At 43.5% G+C, this 27,500-nt stretch overlaps 1 protein-coding gene across 1 annotated transcript in view; it reads right to left on the bottom strand.

Annotated features, from left to right (window-relative positions):
- Window positions 1-681: 681 nt before the first annotated feature.
- The window catches only part of LOC135204895 (uncharacterized), a 27,203-nt gene continuing 384 nt past the window's right edge, over window positions 682-27,500 (bottom strand). Inside the window, exons 2-5 of the mRNA XM_064235140.1 lie at window positions 5,490-8,011; window positions 3,872-3,973; window positions 2,927-3,115; window positions 682-2,701 (exon numbers count right to left, since the gene is read on the bottom strand). Coding sequence (XP_064091210.1) covers window positions 2,621-2,701; window positions 2,927-3,115; window positions 3,872-3,973; window positions 5,490-8,011 — 2,894 coding nt within the window. The 3' untranslated portion in view covers window positions 682-2,620. The remainder of the gene's footprint in view (window positions 2,702-2,926; window positions 3,116-3,871; window positions 3,974-5,489; window positions 8,012-27,500) is intronic.

Below are 27,500 nucleotides of genomic sequence, written 5' to 3'. Positions count from 1 at the left end.
GAAACTCGTATGACAATGGCTTAGTTTAATACTTAATAACGTCGTTTTTTAAGACTTCTGTTGTGAAAAATAACATTTAACACAAACATCAGGTTTCTGGTTAAGCAATGTTGGTGGTGCGTACTCCCAAAATCCCAAATTATGAAACATAAAACGGCATTTTAGACCCACTTGGTCATTGCATCACCGGTGACCATTCAATTGAATATTACTATTCTTATATATTTATTCCCTTTAAAGACATTATTCAGTCATCATAAATTTTAATACACTACTCTAAATTGATAGTCTCAGGGACGTCTCTAACCTTGGCTGACCCACCAGTCAACTAACAGTACAAAAATCACATCTTGAGTCATCTTAAACATTTTTACCAGAGATCATTCAATTGACCCCCAATCCAATCCAGGAGTCAAATATTGGTCCCATAGAAAATCTGGGTAATGAGCAGTGCTAGGGCACTTTTCACGGCAAATAACCTTTACCAATGCCTACAGTGAGCAGTAGGGCACTTTTCACTACCTTTAGTAATGCCTACAGTTCACCATATAAGCTGCACTAATGGCACTAGCTCCCTTTGGGAGATAAGAAAAAGTAGCTTTCATGTAAGTAAAACCAATCACACACATTTCCAGGACACAAGATTATACCTTCCTCACGAGGTAAAAGAAAACTTCAACATTTATTTACAAATTTATTAAACTAAAACGTACATTAACCTTCTGCCATTCAAATGGAAATTAAAAAGTTAAAAAAAAAAAGAAGTTTGTTCTTCATAATCTAAGATTGTCATGACGTGACAATATTTCTCAAATACGAGAGAAGGTAATAAAAAAAATTACTGCAACTAACGTAAAAAAAAAAAAATTACAATTCTAAGTTAGTATGTATTCTACAAGTGTGATTACCTACAGTACAAAAATAAATCTGAATTTCATACATACCCCACAATGCACCTGGCATTGGTGGAGTTACAGTTTAGGTTGAGGGTAACATCAAGGAATTACATTTAAAAATAGAAAAAAAATACAGCATTATGAAGCTCGACTCGCCCAAACTTTTGAGTTAGATTCTGAACTCTATAGTTTGAAGAGGATTAATTACCATCCATAAAGCATCTCCCTAGACCCATGATACCACACCAAATGATTTTGTACAGCTCGTACGAGGCTGGCATTCAATATTTTGAAAATTACAAGTATAAATAACATAAATTCCTAATGTTTCTTAACCAACATTTAAAAATAATAGACTGGGAACAATAATTTTTGGTTATCAATATGTAAAATCCAGCATAACATCAAGGGTCAAAGTCCTTTAGTTTATCATTGTAAATTTTCTTGACATGAAAAATAATTTAAATTTCAAATTAGTACCATCTTATACTCAAGCAATATACATAAAACATGACGCACAATTACAGTAATAGGGAATATTACTCTTCCCTGTGATTGTGTCAAGCACACTTGGCAATGCAAGAACAAAATTCAGAGATGCAAATTAAAAACTATATACACAGTACCACTACTTACACTCTTAACCTAATATAGGTTATTCTAATCGTTCTCCATTTCACACCGAAAGATTTGTGTTTGCAACTGTAAGGAATTAGGGGACCAAAAGTACTAGTAACTTAATGAGATTAATTACTTCTGCTAGGATTTCTGGAAATGCTGAACACATAAATAAAAGAGATTATGAAAGATCCCATGCATGTGTCTTTTTCTGAGGACACAAGGAACCTTCTGTTAACGTCTGCAGTTGCTTGCATGGCAGACAATGTGCAATGGACCCCTCTGGAAGAGAATAAGCAATCATGTAAAGTCTGCAGTTGCTTGCAGGGCAGACAATGTGCTATGGGTCCCTCTGGAAGAGAATAAGCGACCATGTAACGTCTGCAGTTGCTTGCAGGGCAGACAATATGCTATGGACCTCTCTGGAAGAGAGTGAACGATGAGCCACGTGCTTCCCATCGGACAGCCTCCCATAAACTAAAAACAGAAGCAAAACCTTAAAACTTAAAAGCCTGCAAAAGGAAAACAAAACTTTCTAGAAATTACAAATAGCAAATTAATAACTTCTCGAGTAAGAGATCTAACTGAGAGAGAGAGAGAGAGAGAGAGAGAGAGAGAGAGAGAGAGAGAGAGAGAGAGAGAGAGAGAGAGAGAGAGAGAGAGAGAGAGAGATAAATAAAAACTATAAAACTGAAACAACTATGTACATCACATTAAACTTTTGTAAATATGACAAAAAAAATAGGTACAAGAGAACACTTACAGTAAACACATGAATGACAACTGATGTAAAGCAACTGAAAATAAATTAGTACAGCTTTCTGGAATTACTACAAAAACAATTCAGCTGGTGAAGATGGTGGTGCAATTAGGTATAAATCCAAACACTAAGGGAAAACAAAATTAAATCAAAACTTATGACCACTGAAACAAACTGGAACTCATGGCAAATCGAAAATATGTGCGAAAATAAATTTTCAATTTCAGATCACCTATTATAAAGTTTTAGCTTTGTTGCACTGTATTCTACAAATGATACAAGACGACCCTATTCTTAAATTTGTACTTCGAGTCTTGAAAATCGAGGAGACGTGACAAAGAAGCCCTTAGAAGACGACCAATTCGCTGTCTTCTATCTCGCTGAAGTGGGAGTTCAGACTTGAGGCCCAATCTTGAATTGATCTCTCCTGATATCATCAAAGAAAAACAGAGTGAAGTATTGGGTCAAATATATTGCATTTCTTGAATAAAATTGTGTGAAGCATACTGCATTCTTTTTTATTAAGCTTATTATTAAATACTGGTCTAGAAAGTGATTATTAGCAAACAGGTAAACAGAGTATGGAACCAGTCACCACTTTTCTGTTGATACAATTGCATTAAAAAATAAACCAACACTACTGGAGACTTACAAGTCTATTTTCCTTCTTCTTTTTGGGACCCACGTGCTTCTTGGTCCTGGGCTTCCCAGCAACGGCAGCTTCTGATATCTGTGACCCTTCTGTCGTCTCGTCGTTGGAGGCGACCTTCTGCTTCTTCGCAACTTTCTTGCGCGTCACCTTCTTCTTCCGCTTGGGTGGCTCTTTCTGCACCGAAACATCCTGCGGGAAGTTACACTGGGTGAGATGGCATAACAAAAGCCCCATTAAACGAAAGAGAATGCGCATGTCCCATTTCGTAGCAAAACACAAAGGCTGAATCCCAACGAGAAATTTTTTTATTTCCAGTAAAATATCATGGAATAAAATCCATGTAAGAACTGATTTCACTTAGAGAGAGAGAGAGAGAGAGAGAGAGAGAATGTGTACTTGCAACGACCTACAGGGACAAAAATTAAGATAGACATTTCCATTTTCTGATTTTCTGCACCTATAACTTTACAATCTATTGTACTAAAAGAAAATAACTATGCCTGATACAGAAGTCTAATTTATCGACTGACAGAGCTTACCTCAAGGATTCGTTCCTAAATGAGAGCTAAAATACGCAGCAAGAGTGGATTGAAGATACTCTGCTGTCCTTCTAAGCTTCCGAAAACATTTGATTTCAATCTCTGAGTTATGACAATCAAACATTCTTGCCAGATGAACAAACTTCTAAAATTGTGATGATACAAATCTTTATTTGACAGTGCATTCCTACACACTGCCCTGTTTCAAAACAATGGCCGAAGTCCATGCGCTGGGGACCTGTGAATAATGCTGAATCAATTGTTAGGAGAGGGTGAAAAGTAAGATGGAAAAAAGGTTAGTAGCAGCATAGTAAAAGGAATAAAAGGCAGTTGCAGCTGGGGGCAGAAGGGACGCTACCCCTCTATGGGGCATATGGGCACAAAAGCATGTCATTCACACACCCACCTCCTCCGTCTCTGCTTCGGTTGTTGCAGCACCTCCGTACTCCTTCTCGAACTTCTTCTTCGCTTCCAGCAAGGCTTTCCTGTCATAGGACTTCCGGGAACGCTGAAATTAGAAGAGGGAAAGACGTCAGTACTACTAATCCCTTGGACTTCAGACTTTCTCGCTCTAGTTCCCATCTAGTCTACAGTTTCATCTATCATTTTTCTCCATGATGATTTTCTGGGCACCTCCAACATGTCTTGAGCTACTTATTCCTCATCAGCCTATCTGCTCCTCAACCCTTTCCATCACACATCCAAACCATCCAAGTCCCTGAAATCTTAGCCTAAACAAGGCACGGATTAATATCTAAGGATCTCTCAGACTAGAAAGCGTAGGCTTTGTCAATGACAGGGATAACTAATTTAAAACCCAGCAATTCAAACCTGGAGGAAAAAAAAGATAATCAAACAGTAGGAATGGAATGGAACGTAGAATTTAGGCCAAAGGGCAAGAGCTGAAACCTGTGAGGTCATTCAGTGATAAAAGGGGAAACAATAAAAAGGTTCTATAGGTGTGACAGGAGGAAAACCTCACAGCAGTTGCACTATGAAACAATTGTTAGGTGAGGGAGGAAATTAAGATGGAATAAAGAGAATATGAACGAGGGTTGAGTAAAAGGAATGAAAGAGGTTGCAGCTATGGACCAAAGGGACACTGCAGAGATGTTGAGTAATGCCTACAATGCCCTGTGTGAGGTGCACTAATGGCGATACCTCCACCAAGGGGAATCAAAGGGAAGATCTCTATGAGTGGTGTTCTTCAGGTGTTAAGAGCATAGGGCTATAAAGAGGGATTACAAAGAAATCAGGTACTAGAACAGTAGTAGTACTTAAATGCATGCAGATAAGACAGTGAGGTCCTCTTCTGGCTGACTGGACCAAGCAAAAATGAGCAGCTAGATTACTGACCTGAAAAGACACTTCCAATTCAGCCTGTAAATGGAAGGAAAGCCAAGCAACAGCAATGTTGTAAATCACAGAGATAAACCAGAAAAAAAAATCTAGCAACAAATTCAGTACCATATTCTTTAAACGGAGACCCATCATTCTGAGGTGATATGAAGCCACAAACTGAGCAGAAGAGATATTGATTACAACTTTCATAAAAATGATTTGGAGAATGCCTTGGATTTGAGACCAAGTTCAAACAGACACTGACTGAGAGAAGCAAGTTATCAAAAAAGACCACAAGAATTGGAAGGGTAGAGAGGAAGCCACGCTTCCTCTCTACATCCCTTCTGAACACAATTATAAATAAGGATAAAACCAATGTAGCAAAATCAATAAAAACACAAAACGGAGTAGCACACAAACTTGGAAAATAAAAATTTCTCTTGCAACTACATGAATTCTACAGGTCTCGTATTTGTACACAAACGGCCGGCTCAATATGCTAAGAAATATATGCGGAAAGTTATACTAAAATTAAACAAGACATTGACTATAAGACCTCAAACTTTTCTCAACTGAACCTTGGCTGTACGTAATTGATTATGCAAAATGCCATGCAATACATATTTACTATATATATCAATGTTTTACAATTACCATGAACTTTTGCAGAGAGAGATTCTTACCTTGGTGGCAGATTTCTCAGGAGAAACTCGCCTGAGATTGGCAGAGAGATACGACCGAATGTCAGCTGAAGAGCGTTGGACGGGAGCAACCTCGTTTACTGGAGCGCAAGACTCGACGTTCTCGTCCTCTTCATCCTCCTCGTCAAACAAGGCCGAAATGTTGTGGTTCCCATCCTGGCTGCTGCTGCTGCTGCTTGCAATAGCTGCCTTACCCCTAACCTGAGGGTTTCCTCGCAAGCTTCTCTGGAGAGCGAGCTTCTGCCTACCTTGAGCTTTAACCTTTGCGGTTGTCGTTCCGTGCTTGCCGCTCTGGAGTGGGTGAGTCACATTCTGGTGTGAGCCAACAGAAGCACTCGACAAAGACGCTGACGCATTTGTTGATCTCCCGTGAACTACCATGCTGGACGAACGGCTCGAGGAGTAACTGTGATTACCTGGTCGCAGAACGCCCCAGGAAAATCTGTAGGGCTGACTGTTCGAATGATTGATACTGGTTGTCATTTCTGAGTTGAATGTCAGGTGTAGCTGCGATTGTTGCCCAGACTGTCTTACTGGGGACAAGTTTAAGGACGAATGATCGCTGCTGTCATTTTCAAAACCAAAGCACTGCGCAATGTCATCTTGCACAGTTACCGGCTGCTCGGGCGACGAAAAACTCAGCGTCTCTACCCTGGGGGTAGAGGACCCCAAGTGCTTGTCAATCTGCTTTCGTATCGCTGGAGTTGGGTGTCCACTGACTGATACCATCGGTACAGTTAAACTTTCCATTCCCTGGGAAGGGATGAAGGAACTCACCGTCTCGCCCTCAAACATCTCAAAAACACTGCCTTCGTCCCTTTCGCAGACGTCGTTGTCGCTCGTGTAATCCTCCGAGATGGCGCTGTTCATCTGAGCGTAAAATTCGTCGTTGAAAATGTTCTCCGTGGTAGTCACGCTCCTGACGGACTCTCTCCCGGCTCCACTGCTAAGTGATGTGCTCTTGGCTCCTCCAGAAGGCACCACCAGGGGATTCTCCCATTCTGGATCCGTTACAAGCACGGACTTGAGTTTGCACTTTTGTCTTGTGTCCTTAGTTCTCACTCTTGGTTTGTACTGCCTCTTAGGCTTCTTGCTGCCCTTTTTGATTGGACTCGCTGAAAAGTCATAGAGGTGTGATTTCCTTCTCACTGACTGTCTCCTGTTGTCAGCTGGTGTCCCACTGCCTGCGATCCAGATGGGTGGTTTCTTCTTCACTACACAAGAATTTCCTGATCTACGATCATGCTGTTCCAAGTTAATTACTACACCTGTTCTGGGTGATGTTAATTTGGTAGCAACAGACCCACATTTAGTCCGCATTTCTGTGGCACCTGCAGGTTCTATCGGCCCAGTATTTTCTTTGCTGGAAGTACTATCAGACATCTTGGCTTTTCCTGTTGCAACAGCACTTGCAGTTTGATCCATTTGACGTCTTGACCTGCCGGCCCTAACATTATTTTGATTGAGCGGGAGTTCCGTCAACTCCTGTGCTTTTGGAGCCGATGCAACAGGCAACTTCGGTTCCGAAGATTTTTGTTTCCTTGCACGTGACTTGCTTGCAAGTCTCATTTCCGGCATTTTTTCACCTTCCGCACGGGATTCACTTGGCTCGCTCTCTGTTGAATTCTTCTGGCTTGTGAGAGTACCATTCAGAATCATCTGTCTTAAAGTTTCCCTCTTACTCAGACGTGGAGTGAGTACAGTGGTGTTCTCTGAAGACTGCGACTGAACACTCACTTCACTGGGAATGCTCTCTTCAACTGAAGTCTGCACAGTGGGGTGTGACTCTGGACCTTCACTCTCTTTAGTATTTTGGACTTTTGGCGGACGCCCACGCTTTTTAACCTGTGCAGTTACAGGCTTCACAGGGGCACTGCCACTACAAACAGACTCGCCAGGCTGCATATCTACACATGGTGTACTTTGGACTGTCTTATTCTTGCCCTTTGTCGATACTCCTTTGGCAGGTTCAGCTTTCGAGGGAAGGGTATACAGTACTAGCCTAGCTGGAAGCTTCTTGGTTCTGCCTGATTTTCTCACAGGCTGTATATTTTCCTTGCTCATGGTATCAGGCGCTAAGGACGGCTTCCTCCCTGAAGCTTTCGGACCAACATTCCCGCCGTTGACGACGTTCTTCCTCTCGCGTAAGGGACGAGCTTTCAACGACTCTTGCTCTCCATCTTTAACTGCCAGGAGTGCCTTGGCTTCAGGAGAATCATCAGAGAAGACCCACTGACTGTTCACACCGACCACACTCTTCTCACCATGCAATGGCCTTGTCCTCCTGCTGAGGACAGGCGATCCAAATTCAAGCGCTGGCTGAAGTCGCCTTTTTGTAATACCACCAAACTTCTTCTGGTTTCTGCTGTACAAGGCGGGTTTCCTCACGAACACTGGAGAGGGCAATGTGGAGGCCTGAGCTGCCGAACGCCTTCGCAATACAGGGGAAGCGTTATTCAGAGACAAACCATCACAGTCTCCAACAACACGTTGATCTGTATTCTCTGCAATATAAATGACAACCAATAGAAATTTATCAACAATATTTCCTTATATACATATATATACGTAAATATCATATATAGTAATGTAAACACTCATGAAGACATACGTATAATAAAACATCATGAAAACACTGTACTTATGGTATAGAAATAAACCACTGAACCACAAATCCATTCTGCTACTTCAATACCCAAATCACTAACAGTATGGAAAAGCATTTAATTTACCTATTGACTAATGCAAAATTCCAACACTTAGACAGGAAAAAGGAAAACCGCTATGAAGTACGTAGTGTTCTGTTCAGTCAAACAGCAATACCTAATTATTTCAATGTTTTATCATAAATGTATTTAGTGACAAAAATAATAAGAAAGTATAGTAATAAGTGAATATTTCTCTAAGAAGAATACAGGCAGTCCCCGGGTTACGACGGGTTCGGCTTTCAACGTTCCGAGGTTAAGGCGCTTTTCAATTATATTCATCAGAAATTATTTCCTGGGTTACGACGCCTACAATGCTGATCTGGTAGAAGAAATATGACACCAAAAATGCAAAAGAATCAATATTTGAGTTTTTTTTTTTATGAAAAATGCAATAAGAATGCAGTTTACAAAGTTTTCAATGCACCCAAAGCATTAAAATGATATTGTTATGATACAATAAAGTTTCATACATACTTACCTGGCAGATATATACTTAGCTAAGACTCAGTCGTCCCCCCGACAGAAAATTCAAATTTCGCGCCACTTGCTACAGGTAGGTCAGGTGATCTACCGGCCTGCCCTGGGTGGCAGGGCTAGGAACCATTCCCGTTTTCTATCATATTTTCTCTCTTCCACCTGTCTCCTGCGGGGAGGCTGGTGGCCATTAATCGTATATATCTGCCAGGTAAGTATGTATGAAACTTTATTGTATCATAACAATGATATTGTTATGTTACAATAAAGTTTCATACATACTTACCTGGCAGATATATACATAGCTAAGACTCCGTCGTCCCCGACAGAAATTCAAATTTCGCGCCACTCGCTACAGGTAGGTCAGGTGATCTACCGGCCTGCCCTGGGTGGCAGGACTAGGAACCATCCCCGTTTTCTATCATATTTTCTCTCTTCCACCTGTCTCCTGCGGGGAGGCTGGGTGGGCCTTTAATTGTATATATCTGCCAGGTAAGTATGTATGAAACGTTTATTGTAACATAACAATATCATTTTCATACAATCAACTTACCTGTCAGATATATACATAGCTGATTGGCACCCTTCGGTGGAGGGTAAGAGACAGCTACTATATGGAATAGACAGGTAAACAACATATGTTGTAGGTATAAATAAAACCTTGGTTCCTACCTGATAGGTGGTAGACTTCGTGGGTGTTTGCCCAGTAGTCTGCATCACCTCAAGAACTTTAGCGAGATATGTGATCTATGGCCAAGAGTTCTTGTGGGTCTGCCGATGGGGGTCTTATCCACTTTACTCGGCAGAGCCTAAAAGGACTTTGTCAATGGGTGCTGATCCACTTATATGACAATACACCTTATAAAGGAGCACACAACCAATCCCGACCACCTGATCCTAACCATATGTTAGAACTAAGGATTGTTACGAGTTATCCCCGAACTCGTCACAACAACCGTAACTCAAAAACCACTACGCACACATACATAATTTTTCAAAAAAAATTTATACCCAACTAATTGGATATGACAAGAATTCTCTTACTGAACAACGTAGACAGGCCGCCCGTTGCGAGCCTAAGTCCTCCATTGGTTCGAAGAGACTCTCGACCATATCCAAAAAGAAGAACAGTATATACATTTAAGGATTGGTGTCGGCTCCGTACCCAGAAATCGTATCTGCCGTACGATAGGACCTAGAGAAAAAACACTTCTCATACGTCACACGCACGTCTTTCAAGTAATGAGATGCAAATACTGAGTTGCATCTCCAATATGTCGTATCTATGATGTTTTTAAGCGACATATTCTTATAAAACGAGAGAGACGTCGCAACCGCTCTTACTTCATGAGCTTTTACTCTCAGTAGTTGTAACTGTTCGTCAGGACAGACCTTATGGAGCGTCCGTAATGACGTTTCTTACAAAGAACGCCAGAGCATTCTTGGACAATCAGTCTTGTGGGGTCTTTTACCGCGCACCAAAGACCTTGTCTAGAGCCTCCCAACTGACGCTTTCTCTGAAGGTAGAACTTCAGCGCTCTAACAGGGCATAGAGACCTCTCTGCTTCTCTGCCTACGAGACTCGACATTCCTTTGACTTCGAATGACTTAGGCCAGGGATTCGTGGGATTCTCGTTTTTCGCTAAAAAACAGGGTCTTAAACGAGCAAATAGCCGAGTCTCCCTTGAATCCTACTTTATCCTGCAGAGCTTGTAATTCACTAATTCTCTTTGCTGTAGCTAAAGATAATAGGAATAGGCATTTTCTAGTTATGTCTCTAAACGATGCCAGATGAGGAGGTTCGAATCTATCCGATGACAGATATTTGAGGACTACGTCCAGGTTCCAGTTCGGAGGTACTGGTTCCTTAGACTTTGAAGTCTCAAAAGATCTTATGAGATCGTGGAGATCTTTGTTATTTGCCAGATCTAATCCTCTGTTCCTGAATACAGCGAGCAGATACTTCTGTATCCCTTTATTGTGGATACGGCTAGATGAGATTTTACTCTCAGGAATAGCAAGAAATCAGCAATTTCCGCTATAGAGGTAGAGGAGGAGGACAACTTCTTGGATCTACACCACCTTCTAAATACCTCCCACTTCGACTGGTATACTTTCGTAGTGGAGGTTCTGCGTGCTCTCGCGATCGCGCTTGCCACTTCGCGAGAAAAGCCTCTCGCTCTGACAAGTCTTTCGATAGTCGAAAGGCAGTCAGAGCGAGAGCGGGGAGGTTTTGATGGTACCTCTTGAGTGTGGTTGTCTGAGAAGATCCGTCCTTCTTGGTAGGGATCTTGGAAAGTCTACGATCCACTCTACCACCTCCGTGAACCATTCCTGGGCCGGCCAAAAGGGGGCTATTAACGTCATCCTCGTCTCCTTTGACGCCGCAAACTTTTTCATTACTAACCCCAGGATTTTGAATGGGGGAAAAGCATAAACGTCTACTCGAGACCAGTTTAGCAGGAAGGCGTCCACCATAATTGCTCTTGGATCTTCCACGACCGAGCAAAACACTGGGAGCCTTTTTGAAATGAATGTTGCGAAGAGATCCACATGAGGAGTTCCCCACAGAGACCAGAGATCGAGACACACTTCCTCGTGTAGTGTCCATTCTGTATGAAGGACCTGGTTCCTCCTGCTGAGCCTGTCCGCCCTCACATTCCTTACTCCCTGTACGAACCTTGTCAGCAGGAGATGTTCCTGTGAGACGTCCAAAGTTAATAGATCTCTCGTGAGCTCGTAAAGGAACGAGGAGTGCGTCCCTCCCTGTTTCCGAATGTAGGCAAGTGCGGTGGTGTTGTCCACGTTTACTTGCACTACCTTGTTTGACACCAGCGGTTCCAGGCTCTTCAAGGCCAGATGTAGGCCGGAGAAGAGCTCTTTGCAGTTTATGTGCCAAGACACCTGTGCTGGTTCCCAGGTGCCTGACACTTCCTCTGAGCCTAATGTCGCTCCCCAACCTCTCTCCGACGCGTCGGAGAACAACAACAGGTCTGGGTTCTGTGTTCTTAGAGAGATCCCATCGTTCTCTTCCAGAGGGAGCAACCACCACTGTAGGTGCGACTTTATCTCCACTGGATGGGAAAAACGTCCGACAGTTGTCCGGTTTTCCAGCTCCAAGACCTCTTGAGGAAGAATTGAAGAGGACGTACATGCAGTCTTCCTAGAGGACGAATTGTTGTAGCGAGGAAAGCGTCCCCAGAAGGCTCAACCATCCCTCGCTGACGTTTGTTGCTTCTCTAAGAAGAGAGAGACTATTCGCAAACCTTTTGCGATTCTCTCTTGCGAAGGAAAAACTCGAAAACCCCGAGAATCCATCCGAATCCCAGATAGACTAGGTCTTGTCTGGGGGTCAGCTGAGACTTCTCGAGGTTCACAAGTAATCCCAACGCTTTGATTAAATCGAGAGTTAACTTTAGGTCCTCCAAGCACTGTCTCTCCGATCTGGCCCTGAGAGCCAGTCGTCCAGATACATCGAGACATTCACTCCTTTGAGGTGAAGAAACCTCGCCACATTCTTCATCAGGCTTGTGAAGACCTGAGGAGCTGTGGACAGGCCGAAACACAAGGCTCTGAACTGAAAGATCCTTCCCCCGTCATGAAACGGAGGTACTCTTCGATGAAGGGTGGATCGGGACGTGAAAGTAGGCGTCCTGGAGATCTAAAAGACACCATCCAATCTCCCTGACGTAATGACGCCATGACTGAAGCAGAAGTCTCCATGGAGAACTTCTCCTTCTGAACAAATTTGTTCAGAGAGCTGACGTCCAGTACTGGTCTCCAGCCTCCCGAGGCTTTCGCCACCAGAAAAAGGCGATTGTAAAACCCCGGGGAAGCGTTGATCCCGTACCAATTCTATCGCTCTCTTGTCCCACATTTGCTCCACCATCGATCGAAGAGTATCCCTCAGCACAGGATCCTTGTATTTGGCTGATAGTTCCCTTGGTATTGACGTTAAGGGAGGAGTGTTCAGGAAAGGGATACGATATCCCTTCCTTAAGATCGCCAAAGATGACGCGTTCTGCATTTATCAGTGTCCAGGCTTCCACAAAATCCCCAGGAGCCTGGCACCTACTGGTGCTTGGAGGAGAGAATCTTCATTTTCCTTTCTTAAAGGGACGAAAAGCAGATCTACCTCTCTTCTCTGGAGCCTTCCTCCTTGTGGAAGGTCTGGAGGTCGGAACACCTCGAAAGGGCTGCACCGTTGTACTGGGTCCTTTCTTGTCCGATGCAGAAACAGGTTTCTTCTTTCTTGCTGACTGCGTCAGCAGATCCTGAGTTGCCTTCTCAGTTAAAGAATGCGCAATGTCCTTTACTAACTGAGAAGGGAACAAAAAGTCAGATAGAGGCGCATATAGAAGTGCTGCTCTCTGAGGGGCATGTGAGACTGCCTTAGTTAAGAAGGCGCCATATACAGTCCTTTTCTTTTAAAAGACCTGCTCCAAACAAAGAGGTTATTTCAAAGATCCATCCTGTACCGCCTTGTCAATACAAGACAATATGCATAATCGGGCTTCAGGTTCGATTCCTTCCGAATCATGTGCTTTCTTGGACATCACCCCAAGGGACCAATCTAAGAAGTTAAAAACTTCCAATACACGAAAGAGTCCCTTGAGGAGATGATCCAGTTCCGAAATACCCCATGTAATCCGTGCAGAATTGAGACTTGGACGCCTTGAAGCGTCAACCAAAGTCGAAAAATCTGTTTCGGTTGTAGAAGGGAGAGCAATACCCATATTCTCTCCCGTCTGATACCAAACGCCTCTTTTCCCAGCCAATCTTGCTGGAGGCATACAGAAGACTGTCCTTACTAAGTCTTTCTTAGACTTCATCCAAGAGTCTAAGGAATGTAAAGCTCTTTTCATCGATATGGTAGGTTTCATTTTGAGAAAAGACGAAGGCTTCTTCGTCTTAGTACTGGAAAAGAGCGAGCGCGGAGAAGGAGGAGCGGCAGGAGTCAACTCGTCTCCGTACTCCTCCAGTAGTAGGGTAGTCAACACCTTGTAGTTAGAGAGACCTTCCTTCCACTACCTATTCGTCATCCGAGTTTTCCTCTAACTCGGATCCACATGCTTCTCCGCTCTCCTTTCCGAACGTTCGTCTTCTTGAGGAGACAAACTCCTAATAGGAGAGGGGCTAAGGGAATGATACTCCTTCCTCTTTCCCGCTCTAATAGTCTTTGAAGGCGTCATAGGCTTCGGCTTCTCTAGAAAATTTTAGAGACGCTTCCCGCTTACATGACGCTTCCCGTTCGCCAAGCGTCATGGATGACGTCTTTTTGCTGACGTCTCGATGACGCTTCGCGCCTGGAAGACGCTCCGCTCTCCAAAGGCGTCCCTACTTGGCGTCATAATATTGGACGGAGCGTCATGTCTATGCTCCTTTTCCAATGACGCTTCGCGTTCTAAAAGACGTCTTACGTCTCTCTGGCGTTACGACACTCGTAAGCACCTGTTCTCGCTCTCGAACTAGACGTTTCTGTAAGACGTTTAGCCGTTTCCGTCTGTATGACGCTTCTCGTTGAACAGGTGAGAGAGGACGAGACTTCTTAATTGGAAGCGTCACGTCCTTCCGACGTGGCGCTAAAACTCCCAATAGAGATGACAGTTGTTCTTGAACTGCCATGATGATCTTTCTTGACGCTTCTCCCACGTCCAGTGCATGACGTCTTTCGTCATCACTCGGGGAGAAGAAGGAAAGGGTACTTCCGCGTACATTCAGGTGACGCTGACGCCCCTTCGCTTTCTTGCTAGATGACGGAGCGTCATCTGAGAAACGCTCTGGACTAGAATCTATGTCAGGCTTCATATGACGCTTCAGCGGTCTTGACAAGTTCGATTCCTTCCACCCTCGTTTAGGTGAGGGAGAGGGAGATGACGAGAAACACTCGCGAATGACGCTTTTTCTAAAGCGCCCTTGAGCCGCCTGCCACGAAGCAGAGCTAGCTGAAGGGACGTCTGACCGTTGGGGATCCCCCACAACCTCCTTAAGGCTTTCGACTTTCCTTCTCCTCTGGGCTTGTGAGCTTGGAAGAGGTCTAGGGCCTGGGAGCGTCGCAGGGACGATCAAACGCCCCCTCCACAACACTGGGAGAACTCACTTCACAGTAATGTTCACTTTCACTAGCCTTACCTTTGAAGTCCGCCATCTTGGACTTCATATCTCTAATTGTAGCTTTCAGATTGGCGATTTCCGATGCCGAATCCGAAAAAGCACTCTGAGAATGAGATACATAGGGAGAATCTACATCAGTAGGATTAGAATTATCAGTGAAAGGCTCAATAGGCCTTGAACTCACACCTTTCAATCGTCTAATTCTATCCCTCTCTAACTTCTTCAAATAAGAAGTCAAAGTCTTCCACTCTTTCTGCATTCAATCCCTCGCATTCCTTACAAGTATTAAAAGCAGAACACTGACCCCCTACATTTACGGCATACAGTGTGAGGATCAACCGAAGCTTTCGGTATCCTCACCCTGCAGCCTACATTCACACACATTCTCACACTCACATTAGAATCAGACATACTGAGAAAAATCCAAAAGAGTTATTCCAAAAACAGTCCACAGTAGCGAATGCCAAAACACGATCCAAATACGTCACCAAAAAGCCGAAAAAACGTTGATCAAAGGTTGAAAATTGAATCTAAGTCAGGAGGTAATAACAACAATGTTGATACCACCGGCGACAGAGAAAAATATGATAGAAAACGGGGATGGTTCCTAGTCCTGCCGCCCAGGGCAGGCCGGTAGATCACCTGACCTACCTGTAGCGAGTGGCGCGAAATTTGAATTTCTGTCGGGGACGACGGAGTCTTAGCTATGTATATATCTGACAGGTAAGTTGATTGTATGAAAATATCATTTTCATACAATCAACTTACCTGTCAGATATATACTTAGCTGATTGGCACCCTTTGGTGGAGGGTAAGAGACAGCTACTTATGGAATAGACAGGTAAACAACATATGTGTTGTAGGTATGAATTAAACCTTGGTTTTCTTCCTACCTGATAGGTGGTACTTCGTGGCTGTCTTGCCCAGGAGTCTGCATCACCTCGAAGAAACTTTAGCGAGATATATGATCTATGGCCAAGAGTTCTTGTGGGTCTGCCGATGGGGTCTTATCCGCTTACTCGGCAGAGCTGAAAGGACTTTGTCAATGGGTACTGGACCACTTCTATGACAATACACCTTATGAAGGAGCACACAACCGATCCCGACCACCTGATCCTAACCACCATGTTAGTATTAAAGATTGTTCAGAGTTATCCCCAAACTCTTCACAGCAACCATAACTCAAAATCACATTACGCACAAACATTTTCAAACAAAAAAAAAAAAAAAAAAAAAAAAAAAAAAAAAATACTCATCTAATAAGATATCACAAGAGTTCCTTACTGAACAATAGTGACTGGCCGCCAGTGCGACATCTAGCACTTTTGTCAGCAGAAAGTCTAGAACATATCTAATAGAAGGTATGTACAATTTTAAGGATCGGTGGTAGCTCCTATACCCAGGATCGTATCCGCAGACACAAAAGGACCTAGAAAAAAACAATTCTCGTAGGGTCACACGAACATCTCTCAAGTAGTGAGATGCAAATACTGAGTGCATCTCCAAAATGTTGCTTCCAAGATGTTCTTTAGCGACACATTCTTATGAACGAGAGAGACGTCGCTATTGTTCTTACTTCATGAGCTTTCACTCTTAAAGTCGAAACGCGTCGTCAGGACAGATCTTATGCGCATCTGTAATGACGCTTCTCACAAAGAACGCTAGAGCTTCTTAGACATCAGTCTTGTGGGGTCTTTTACCGTGCACCAAAGACCTGTCTAGAGCCCCCCATCTGGTGTTTCTCTGAAGATAGAATTGCAGAGCTCTTTAAAGGACAAAGAGATCTTTCTGCCTCTCTCCCTACGAGACTCGATAAGCCTTTAACCTCGAAGGTCCTAGGCCAGGGATTCGAGAGATTCTCGTTTTTTAGCTAGAAATAGCTTTAAAACAGCAAATGGCTGAGTCCCCCTTGAATCCTACTTTATCCTCTAGAGCATGCAGTTCACTAACTCTTTTTGCTGTGGCTAAAGATAATAGGAACAAACATTTTCTAGTTAAGTCTCGAAAAGACGCCAGATGAGGGGGTTCGAACTTTTCAGATGACAGGAATTTTAGAACTATATCTAGGTTCCAGCTAGGAGGAGCTGGTTCCGTAGACTTTGTAGTTTCAAAGGATCTAATGAGATCGTGGAGATCCTTATTATCTGTCAGATCTATTCCTCTATTCCTGAAGACTGCCGAAAGCATGCTTCTGTATCCCTTTATTGTGGGTACAGATAGATGCGATTCTTCCCTCAAGAAAAACAAGAAATCAGCGATTTCAGTCACAGAGGTAGTGGAGGAGGACAACTTCTTAGACTTGCACCACCTTCTAAAAACTTCCCACTTGGACTGATATACTCGTCTAGTGGAAGCTCTGCGGGCTCTCGCAATCGCGCTTGCAACTTTGCGAGAAAACCCTCTCGCTCTGACAAGTCTTTCGATAGTCGAAAGGCAGTCAGAGCGAGAGCCGAGAGGTTTTGATGATACCTCTGGAAGTGTGGTTGTTTGAGAAGATCCGTCCTTGGGAGGGATCTGGGAAAGTCTACTGTCCACTCCACCACCTCTGTGAACCAATCTTGTGCTGGCCAAAAGGGGGCTATCAGGGTCATCCTTGTCCCCTTTGAAGCCACAAATTTCTTTAGAACTAGTCCCAGGATCGTGAACGGAGGAAAGGCGTAGACGTCTACATGAGACCAGTCTAGAAGGAAAGCGTCGACAATCAGAGCTCTGGGGTCTTCTACCACCGAGCAAAAGACTTCCAGTCTTTTGGATAGGAATGTGGCGAAGAGATCCACATGAGGAGTCCCCCAAAGAGACCAAAGACTCTGACACACTTCTGAGTGGAGGGTCCACTCTGTGTGAAGGACCTGGTTCCTCCTGCTGAGCCTGTCCGCCCTTACGTTCCTTTCTCCCTGAATAAATCTCGTAAGCAGGGAGATATTTCTCTGGGAAGTCCAAAGCAGTAGGTCTCTTGCCAGTTCGTAAAGGAACAAGGAGTGAGTCCCTCCTTGTTTCCGAATGTAGGCCAACGCTGTGGTGTTGTCTATATTCACTTGAACTACTTTGTTCGATACCAAAGGTTCTAGGTTCTTTAGAGCCAGATGTACGGCAAATAGTTCTTTGCAGTTTATGTGCCAGGACACCTGAGCTGCTTCCCAGATGCCTGACACCTCTCTCGAGCCTAAAGTTGCTCCCCAACCTTTCTCCGACGCGTCGGAGTATAACACTAGGTTTGGGTTCTGAACCTTCAGGGAGATTCCCTTGTTCTCCTTCAATGGGGGCAACCACCATTCCAAGTGAGGTTTCATCTCCACTGGAATGGGAAAGGCGTCTGATAGATTTCCTGTCTTCCAACTCCAAGACCTCTTGAGGAAGAATTGAAGTGGACGTAAATGCAGTCTTCCTAGAGGAAAGAACTGTTCGAGCGAGGAAAGGGTTCCTAGAAGGCTTAACCATTCCCTTGCCGACGTCCGTTCTTTCCTTAAGAAGAGAGAGACTTTCTCCAAGCCTTTCGTGAGTCTCTCTTGCGAAGGGCAAACTACTCAAAAAACCCGAGAATCCATCTGAATCCCCAGATAGACTAAGTTCTGTCTGGGGGTCAGCTGCGACTTCTCAAGGTTCACGAGTAATCCCAACGACTTGATAAAGTTCATGGTCAGAATAAGGTCCTCCAAACACTGCCTCTCTGATCTGGCCCTGATGAGCCAGTCGTCCAGATACAGAGAGATATTTACACCTTTTAGGTGAAGAAACCTCGCCACATTCTTCATCAGGCTTGTGAAGACCTGAGGAGCTGTGGACAGGCCGAAACACAAGGCTCTGAACTGAAAGATCCTTCCCTCCATCATGAAACGGAGGTACTTCTTCGACGAAGGGTGAATCGGGACGTGAAAATAGGCGTCCTGGAGATCCAGAGACACCATCCAATCTCCTTGGCGCAAAGCCGAAAGAACTGAGGCCGAAGTCTCCATGGAGAACTTCTCCTTCTGAACAAATTTGTTCAGAGAGCTGACGTCTAGTACTGGTCTCCAGCCCCCCGAGGCCTTGTTCCACATCTGATCCACATCAGTCGAAGAGTATCCCTCAGCACAGGGTCCCTGTATCTGGCTGACAGTTCCCGCAGAGTTGAAGTCAGGGGAGGACTGTCCTGGAAAGGGATAAGGTATCCCTTCCTTATCACAGACATTGATGAGGAGTCCGTGTCTATACGTGCCCAGGCCTCCGCAAATCCTAGGAGCCTGGCACCTACTGGTGTTTGGAGGTTTGTGTAGCATTATTTCCCGTTCTTAAAGGGACGGAAGACAGACCTACCTCTCCTCTCAGGAGCCTTCCTTTTTGAGGGTGCTCTGGAGGGAGGGCCTCCTCGAAAGGGCTGAAGAGACGTACTCGGTCCTCTCTTTTTCAAACTAGCAGCAGGTCTCTTCTTTCTCGATGACTGAATAAGAAGGTCTTGAGTCGCCTTCTCAGTTAGTGATCGGGAAATGTCCTTCACCAACTGAGAAGGAAACAAAAAGTCAGATAAAGGAGAGTACAAAAGTGCTGCTCTCTGAGAGTGGGAGACCGCCTTGGTCAAAAAAGCACTGAAAACTGTCCCATTCTTTTAAGAAGTCCGCTCCAAATAAAGAGAGATTTCTAAAGAGCCATCTTGTACTGCCTTGTCGATACACGACAGTATACAAAGGAGTACTTCCGGATCGAGACCTTCTGCGTCATGCGCCTTTTTGGACATCACCCCAAGGGACCAATCTAAGAAATTGAATACTTCCAATACATGGAAGAGTCCCTTGAGGAGATGATCCAGTTCTGAAATGCCCCAAGTCACACAGGCAGAGTTCAAACCGTGTCTTCTCGACGCATCCACCAACGTCGAAAAGTCTGCTTCAGCCGAAGACGGGAGAGAAAGTCCCATATTCTCTCCCGTTTGGTACCAAATGCCCTTCTGCCAGCGAGTCTCGCTGGGGGCATGCAGAAGACCGTCCTGACCAGCTCCCTCTTCGAATCCATCCAAGAATTCAGAGACTGAAGAGCCCTCTTCATAGAGATGGTGGGTCTCATTCTAAGGAAAGACGAAGATCTTGTCGCCTTTGTGCTTGAAAACAAAGAGCCCGGAGAGGGAGGAGCAGCAGGGGTTAAAGCGTCCCCATATTCCTCAAGAAGAAGGGCTGTCAAGACTTTGTAGCTTGACAGTCCGTCGCTTCCACCCGAGTCTCGTCTTCTGAGTTCTCATCCAAACTCAGGGTCTAAAGGAGAATCCGTAGCTAAATCAGGAAGTCTTCTATCTGGGGGAGACAAACTCCTGATAGGAGAGGGACTAAGAGCGTGTACATAGCTCCTCTTGACAAAAGTTGGCGCCCCACGTCTGGAAGGCGCATCTTGTCTGAAAGATTGTTCAGCCTTGTAAGACGCTTCGCGCTTAGATGATGCCTCGCGCCCGCCTGGCTCCTGACATCTGGAAGACGCCTCGTGCCTGGCAGACGTCTCGCGCTCGGCTGGCGCCATACGCTTGGCTGGAGCCTCGCGCTTGGATGACGCATCGCGTCCGGAAGGCGTCCTGGTTGGAGTCTCGCGCCTGGCTGGTTCCACGCGTCTGGAGGATGCCTCGCGTCTGGATGACGCCTTGCGCCTGGCTGGCGTCCTGGCTTGCGCCTCGCGCCCTGGCATATGCCTCTCTAGCTCTTGCTCTAGAAAGCATTTCATCTTCTACATGTTTGGAAGAGGAAGCTTCATGCCTAGAAGACGCCTCGCGCCCTGGCGGAGGGGAAAGAGGACGAGCACTTTTTGATAGGAAGAGAAACGTCCTTCCTTGCGAGGTAGGATCTCCAGCCAACAAAACTCCTACCAATGAGGCTAGCTGCTCTTGGACAGCTAGAAAAATTCTCTTAGAAGCTTTGTTTTCCTTCCCGCGTCCTCTTCAATGGGAGGAGAAGGGGGACCTAGAAGGAGGAACAATCCGCTACGTCCATGTAGGGAGACGTCGACACAACCTTCGCCTTCTTGATCGAGGAGGGAGCTTCATCCGAGAAGCGCTCCGGGCTCGAATTCAAAAAAGGTTCTCTCCAATGCCTTTTCAGGGGCCTGGAAAGGTCCGAGTCCTTCCACCCTCTTTTAGGTGAAGGAGAGGGAGAGGAAGAGAAACACTCGCAGGACGCTTTTTCTAAAGCGGTCCTGAGCAGTCTGATGCGAAACAGAGCCTGCTGAAGGGACGTCTGACCGTTGGGGATTCTCCACGACCTCCTTAAGGCTTTCGACTTTCCTTCTCCTCTGGGCATGGGAGCTTGGAAGCGGTCTAGGCCTGGGAGCGTCGCAGAGACGATCAAACGCCCCCTCCACAACACTGGGAGCACTCACTTCACTGAACACTTCACTTACCTTGTAAGGCCGCCATTTTGGACCTCATCTTGGAGATAGTAGCCTTCAGGTCGGCGATTTCAGAGGCCGATTCTGAATGTAAAGCCTGTGAATGATTCGACACAGAGGGAGAATCAAAAACATTAACATTAGATGAGATAGAATCAATAAAAGGCTCAATAGGCCTTGTACACACACCCTTTGATGCACGTCTAACTCTATCCCTCTCTAACTTCCTCAAATAAGAAGTTAGAGTCTTCCATTCTTCAGCATTCAACCCCTCACATTCATGACAGGTATTAGTAGAACATTCAAACCCCCTACATTTACAACATACAGTGTGAGGATCCACCGAAGCCTTCGGTATCCTCACCTTGCAGCCTACATTCACACACATTCTCACACTAAACACTTGAATCAGACATACTGAGAAAATAAAAAAGCAAGTCCAAATTCAGTCCACAGTAGCGAATGCCAAAAAACCACGATCCAGGTACGTCACCAAAAAGTCCGATGAAACAATGATCAAAAGCTTTCAAATAAGATTTCAGATCAGGAGGTAGTAACAACAATGTTGATACCACCGGCGACAGAGAAAATATGATAGAAAACGGGAATGGTTCCTAGTCCTGCCACCCAGGGCAGGCCGGTAGATCACCTGACCTACCTGTAGCGAGTGGCGCGAAATTTGAATTTCTGTCGGGGACGACGGAGTCTTAGCTAAGTATATATCTGACAGGTAAGTTGATTGTATGAAAAGTACGGTTTTCTTAGGAATTTTGATGATGTTCCGGCTTACGACAATTTTCGGGTTACAACGCGTCTCAAGAACGGAACCCCCGTCATAACCCGGGGACTGCCTGTACTGCGAACAGGCGAATTTTCAGTGAATAATGCGGATACACATTAAAAATCTGTGAATCTGTGCAGTCTCGAATCCTGAAATGCAAAAAAAAAAAAAAAAGGGGGGGGGTCCAATGTATACACGAAACACAATTCAAGATGCAGGCAAGCCTGATTATTGGCGGTGGTTCCGTTCCAAAGGGGCTTGATGATAAGCGAAGATAGTCATTAACTGAAACTCAGCTATTGATGGGGCTTAAGTATACGTTTACGCTCCAACTGGGCGCTGTGCTTAATACCAGGCCCCTGGGGATGTAAGTAAAACCTAAAATAATGATGGTAAACACCAATAATATACTACCTAAGTAACATACATCACATAGGGTAAAATGACGAATGGCCACCTGGGGCCTGGCCTATACTGTAGCGCGACCACCTACCCAAAAAAGTACTTGAGCGCGTCCTGTAACCCAGGACAGACGTTAGCTAGTCAAAAGCCAGCAGTGTTTGTCGAAGGAACACCTCGAGACTAACTTTCCTCTTGAAGTCAGTTTTTTCTCCCAAGCCACAAATTAGGGCCATCATTTCTGATTTCCGGGGTGGTGGTCGTACTATGGTAGAGGTGGCCGTTCGGTATTTTACCCTAATCAACAGTCAGTAAGTTATGACATTAAGCTGCCATTCATAGCTATTCAGGCAAATAGGTATTACCAAGGTTTCTCTCATTTTCCTCGTTACCGACATCCCTGAGCCTAGTTTACCTAAATTTCCATTAAATTCCAAGTGGTTTAAATGCCATAAATACCTTAATAAGATATTAAATAATTATAAAACCTAATTGCAATAGATACTTGTACGGCTGTGAATTGCGCAGCGCATGCGCGACCCCTTGTTTACTGCCTCAGGCATATCAGTGACAGCAAGAAAATGGTGACCGAGCAACATGAACCGTGTAATAATACATCAGTTTTCGCCGAAAAACAGATGCTTTCAGGTTTCAACGAAATGCAAAAGGCAATAGACATATACGAAGAGTCAAGCTTCCAGAAATTATACATATATCCGTAGACCATGTACGATCGAATTGGCCCTAAAAAGAGCTCTGAAGACGAGGTTCAAAGATTTGAGGCCTAGCCAGTAAAGTAGTGCAGCAGTTAGTTGTGCGTCCAATATGGGAAACATGCTGTTAATATAGACCTGATTTAGATGATCACTTACAATTGATTAGGCCATTTACCAGAGGATCGACTTTGGTAGTTTTCCTTACCACCATGAATACAGCAGAGCACAATTTCTGTGTACTTCAAATCTTCTTTGAATCTCCTCTTCAGAGCTCTTTTCAGGGCCATTTCGATCGTTCGTGACCTACGGATATACAATTTCTGGAAGTTTGACTCTTCGTAGACGTCTATTGCCTTTTTCAGCTCGAAACCTGACATGTTTTTCGGCAAAAAGTGATGTATTATTACACGGTTAAGAGGAGATTCAAAGAAGATTTGAAATACACAGATAGATTAGTTTAGTTTTATTTTTCATGTAAATAGTCAAAATCTAAGTATGTTTTAGTATTAATATGATCTTTTATATTTTCATTTACTGTCAAAATGTTCTGGTGCTTTGGTGATGACAGTATGGCGCTTCACTTTGACATTTTGAATTGAACATGTTCAGCAAAACATTTCAGTTCGACTATTAGGGGAAACAACCGACTGGACTAGTGGATCCAGTTTCCACCGCGTGAGAAGCCACCCTCCAAAAAAGTACTTTAACACGTCCTCTGACACCGGAGATGGGCATCAGTCACGAGTTGTTGGTGGTGAGAGCAGGAGCTCGAGACCTCTACTGTGGAGTTTCAGTTGTGATGGCAGTAAGGATAAAATACCGATTACAAGGTAAAAATGAATTTCAGTTTAAACCATGACCCTGGGAATAAAGAGTTTCATACTTTCACTAATATAGCCTAGGCAACAAATGCTGTTTTATTGTGCTGATTACAACTGCAATCTTGAGTAAGATCAATAAACGTTACATATATACGCTAACATTGTTCAAATGAGTGCTGGGAAGGCTGGGAAAGATGGTGTCCATCTGTGAACAGACCCGTCCATCCACAAGATAGTTGCCATATTGGATTTCAAAACTGCCTTTAAAACATATTTTACAAAGAGCGTCACATGCTTATTTTAGTTCGTATGGGGCTTTCAAATATCACATTATGTTGACGAAACTTCACTCTTTTGAATGGTATGCTTAGAGTTGTAATTGTATTCTTGTTTCACCAATTAAATATCAAGTGAATATGACAACTAGAATTCATGGAAAGTTTATAATAATGAATCGGCGTAAGTGTGAAGCCTCCACTAATGTGGCATCGATGATTTTGCCATTCTTAGCATGTAAACATTAAAGGTTACATTTATTTCTGGCATACGGTTATTAAAGAAATTCAAAATACTAATATTGACTGAAATCAATAAAAATGCTAGCAAAAAAAAAAAAAAAAAAAAAAAAAAAAGTATATAATCCACTTATCCGTAGTCGTTCCTCTATGGTTTTCGGCAGCAGATGTACGAAAACGTTAGAAACATTTGATTGTATCTGTAGTAGTAGTAGTAGTTATGGGTAGAGGCAATGCCTTTGCAACGGCGCCTCTAAATCTTGGTTTTTTTTTGTTTTTTTTGTTTTTTTTTTGTTTTTAGGTCTTTTCCTTTTTTTTCTCTCTTTTTTTTCCCACATCAAGTATATGGTTTCTTTTCTTATTTCGTTGTTACCTGAAAATAAAAATTTTCCCACTACGTCACTTTCCTTCTCTTCATAGGGTTGTTGTAGCCCTATTGCTTTAACCCGTTCTTCTATATATGTACCACAATATAAAAGGAAATGAAATATGTCTTCTACTGCATCATTGCAAACGACAACAGGCGTTCTCCTTCTGGTGCCTTTTTGCTATATTTAAATTAAGAGAGTTGGTTCTGGCTTTGAAGAGAAGGACTGAACCCGTAGAGTTGTCATAAATTTCTTCATCTTTTATTCTCTTTTCCACGTTTTATATATGTTCACAGTCACTTTATTTTCCAACTCTTCTTTCCACCTCTCTGTGTCCCATATTCTGGCTTTGTCCTTTATTTCTGTTCTGGACATTCCTTCTAATTTTCTTAAATTTATTTTAACTTCATGCATGTACTTTTCCACTGTTTTCCACCATTTTCTTTCCTTTTCTTGCATATCTGTAATTATTTTCTTCAGTATCTCTTTCCGTCCATTTAAAGTATTATTTACATAGCTTATCTTCCCACTCATAATTCTACTTTTCATTGAAGAAGCTCCTATCTCCCCCCTTAATGTGGCTACTACTGTACTTCTACATGCCCCTAATATTTTCCTATATACCCCATTCTCTATTCTTTGTAATTTTTCTATTTCTGCGTCTGTTAGATTAACCACATTGGTTCCGTATAAGACTGATGGTAGAGCTATGTTTTTCCAGAATGTTTTCCCTATTAGAACTTTGTTGCAGCTTTTTTCTATCACGGAGTAGGTTAGGTTGGCTAACTTCTGTGCTTTATTCAACATTTCTTTTTTCTGTAGCTTAAACAGATTCTAGAGTCATTTATCTTTATTCCTAAATATGTAATGTTCTCCCTCACCTTTATGTTCTCTATCTCTTCTGGTTTATCTTTCATGTTGAAAATAATGATGCTGCTTTTCTCTTATTTATCTCTAGCCCACATTTGTTTCCTATATCTATTAAAATCTTTGTTTATTCTTGCATCTTCTATATTACTTGCTAAAACTAATCCATCGTCAGCAAAGAAAAGTGTCCCTATCTTTACTAATTCATTTTCAAATCCTGTCCCTTCCTCCTCCATTTTCTTAATTATTAAATATGTCATTAGTTTGAAAAGTGAAGTAGAGCCTGTGCAACCTTGCCTAATCCCACTTGTAATTCCCATTTCCTGTTCGACTCCCTCCCCTAGGTCTATTATTGTGCTATCCCCTTCATATATGTTAACTACTGCCTCTATGATTTTTGGATGTATTTTGAACTGTTTCATGACTTCGATCATGACTTCTCGTTTTACTGAGTCAAATGCTTTACTGTAATCGATAGCTATTACTATTAATGGTTTTCTATTCCTGTAGCTCTTCTACACCATATTGTAGTGTAAGGATGTTATCTTCTATCCTACTCCCTCCTGTAAATCCTGTTTGGCATTCGTGATCTTGTTCATTCAGTCTGAGGTGTGCTTCTGTTTCGTCTTTTATCAACATCCTGAATACTTTAGAAATATCTGTAATTTTTCAGGGTAACTTGGTTGCAAAAAAGGGATAATATACATGAATTAAATTAAAATTTTTAAATAACAAAGTAAAGTTGAACTAAATAGCAAGAGTAAAGTAAACAATTTAGGGAATAAAACTTTGCAGTTTCGTCGTCTGCTGTTCGTAACTGTGTTTGTGGCGCGCGCGCTTAGGAACCAGGAACAGCAACTTGTTTAAAGTGCAATGTGGAGTGAATTGAGACCAAAATGTGTATAATAACAATCAAATAAGCACTGTGGAGTTTCAGTTGTGATGGGAGTAAGGATAAAAACCACCGATTACAAGGTAAGATGAATTCAGTTCAAACCATGACCCCAGGAATAAAAAGTTTCATACTTTCAGTAATATAGGCAACAAAATGTTGTTTTATTGTGCTGATTACAACTACAATCTTGAGTAAGATCAATAAACGTTACATAGTACATACGCTAACATTATTCAAATGATTGCTGGGAAGGCTGGGAAAGATGATTGTCGTCACTGATCAGAACCTGTACATCCCATGGTAGCCGCCATATTGGATTTCAAAACTGCCTTGAAAACATATTTTACGAAGAGCGTCACATGCTTATTTTAGTTCGTATGGGGCTTTCATATATCACATTATGTTGACGAAACTTCAATCTTTTGAATGGTATGCTTGGAGTTGTAATTGTATTCTTGTTTTCACCATTTAGGTAAATATCGAGTGAATAAGACCTGTCCACCATGATAAGGGTTGGTAGTCGCTGGTGTTTACCCCTATGCTTAGAGTTGTAATTGTATTCTTGTTTCACCAATTAAATAGCCTATCGATTGAATGAGACCCGGCAAGCGTGATGATGGTGGATCGTCCGTGATTGTTTACCCTAGGTAACCCTACCCCACTATGTTAATTGTACGGCATGAAGTCTGAAATTGACACATGCGTAATCTCAGCCGTACCAATATCTATGGCGATCAGTATACGGCTGCCATACCAATATCCTGTACCTAAACAAAATGGGGGAACCTCACCCCCCACCCCCCTCCTCCAACCAACCCCCCCCCCACACCAGTCCCCCCCCACCCCCCCCCTACCCAAACCGCCCCTCCTCCCATCAACCCCCCCTCCCCCCCCCCCACCACCCCCCCTCCTCGCCCCCCCCCCCCCACCCAATACACTGCCTTGGGGTACCCGACTTACCTCCATATTTTAATGAGGAATTTTGAGCCTTTGCCC

The sequence above is a fragment of the Macrobrachium nipponense genome, chromosome 47, assembly GCF_015104395.2.
Source record: "Macrobrachium nipponense isolate FS-2020 chromosome 47, ASM1510439v2, whole genome shotgun sequence".
NCBI classification, from domain to species: Eukaryota; Metazoa; Arthropoda; class Malacostraca; order Decapoda; family Palaemonidae; genus Macrobrachium; species Macrobrachium nipponense.
This window is presented reverse-complemented; position numbering and strand designations above follow the sequence as displayed.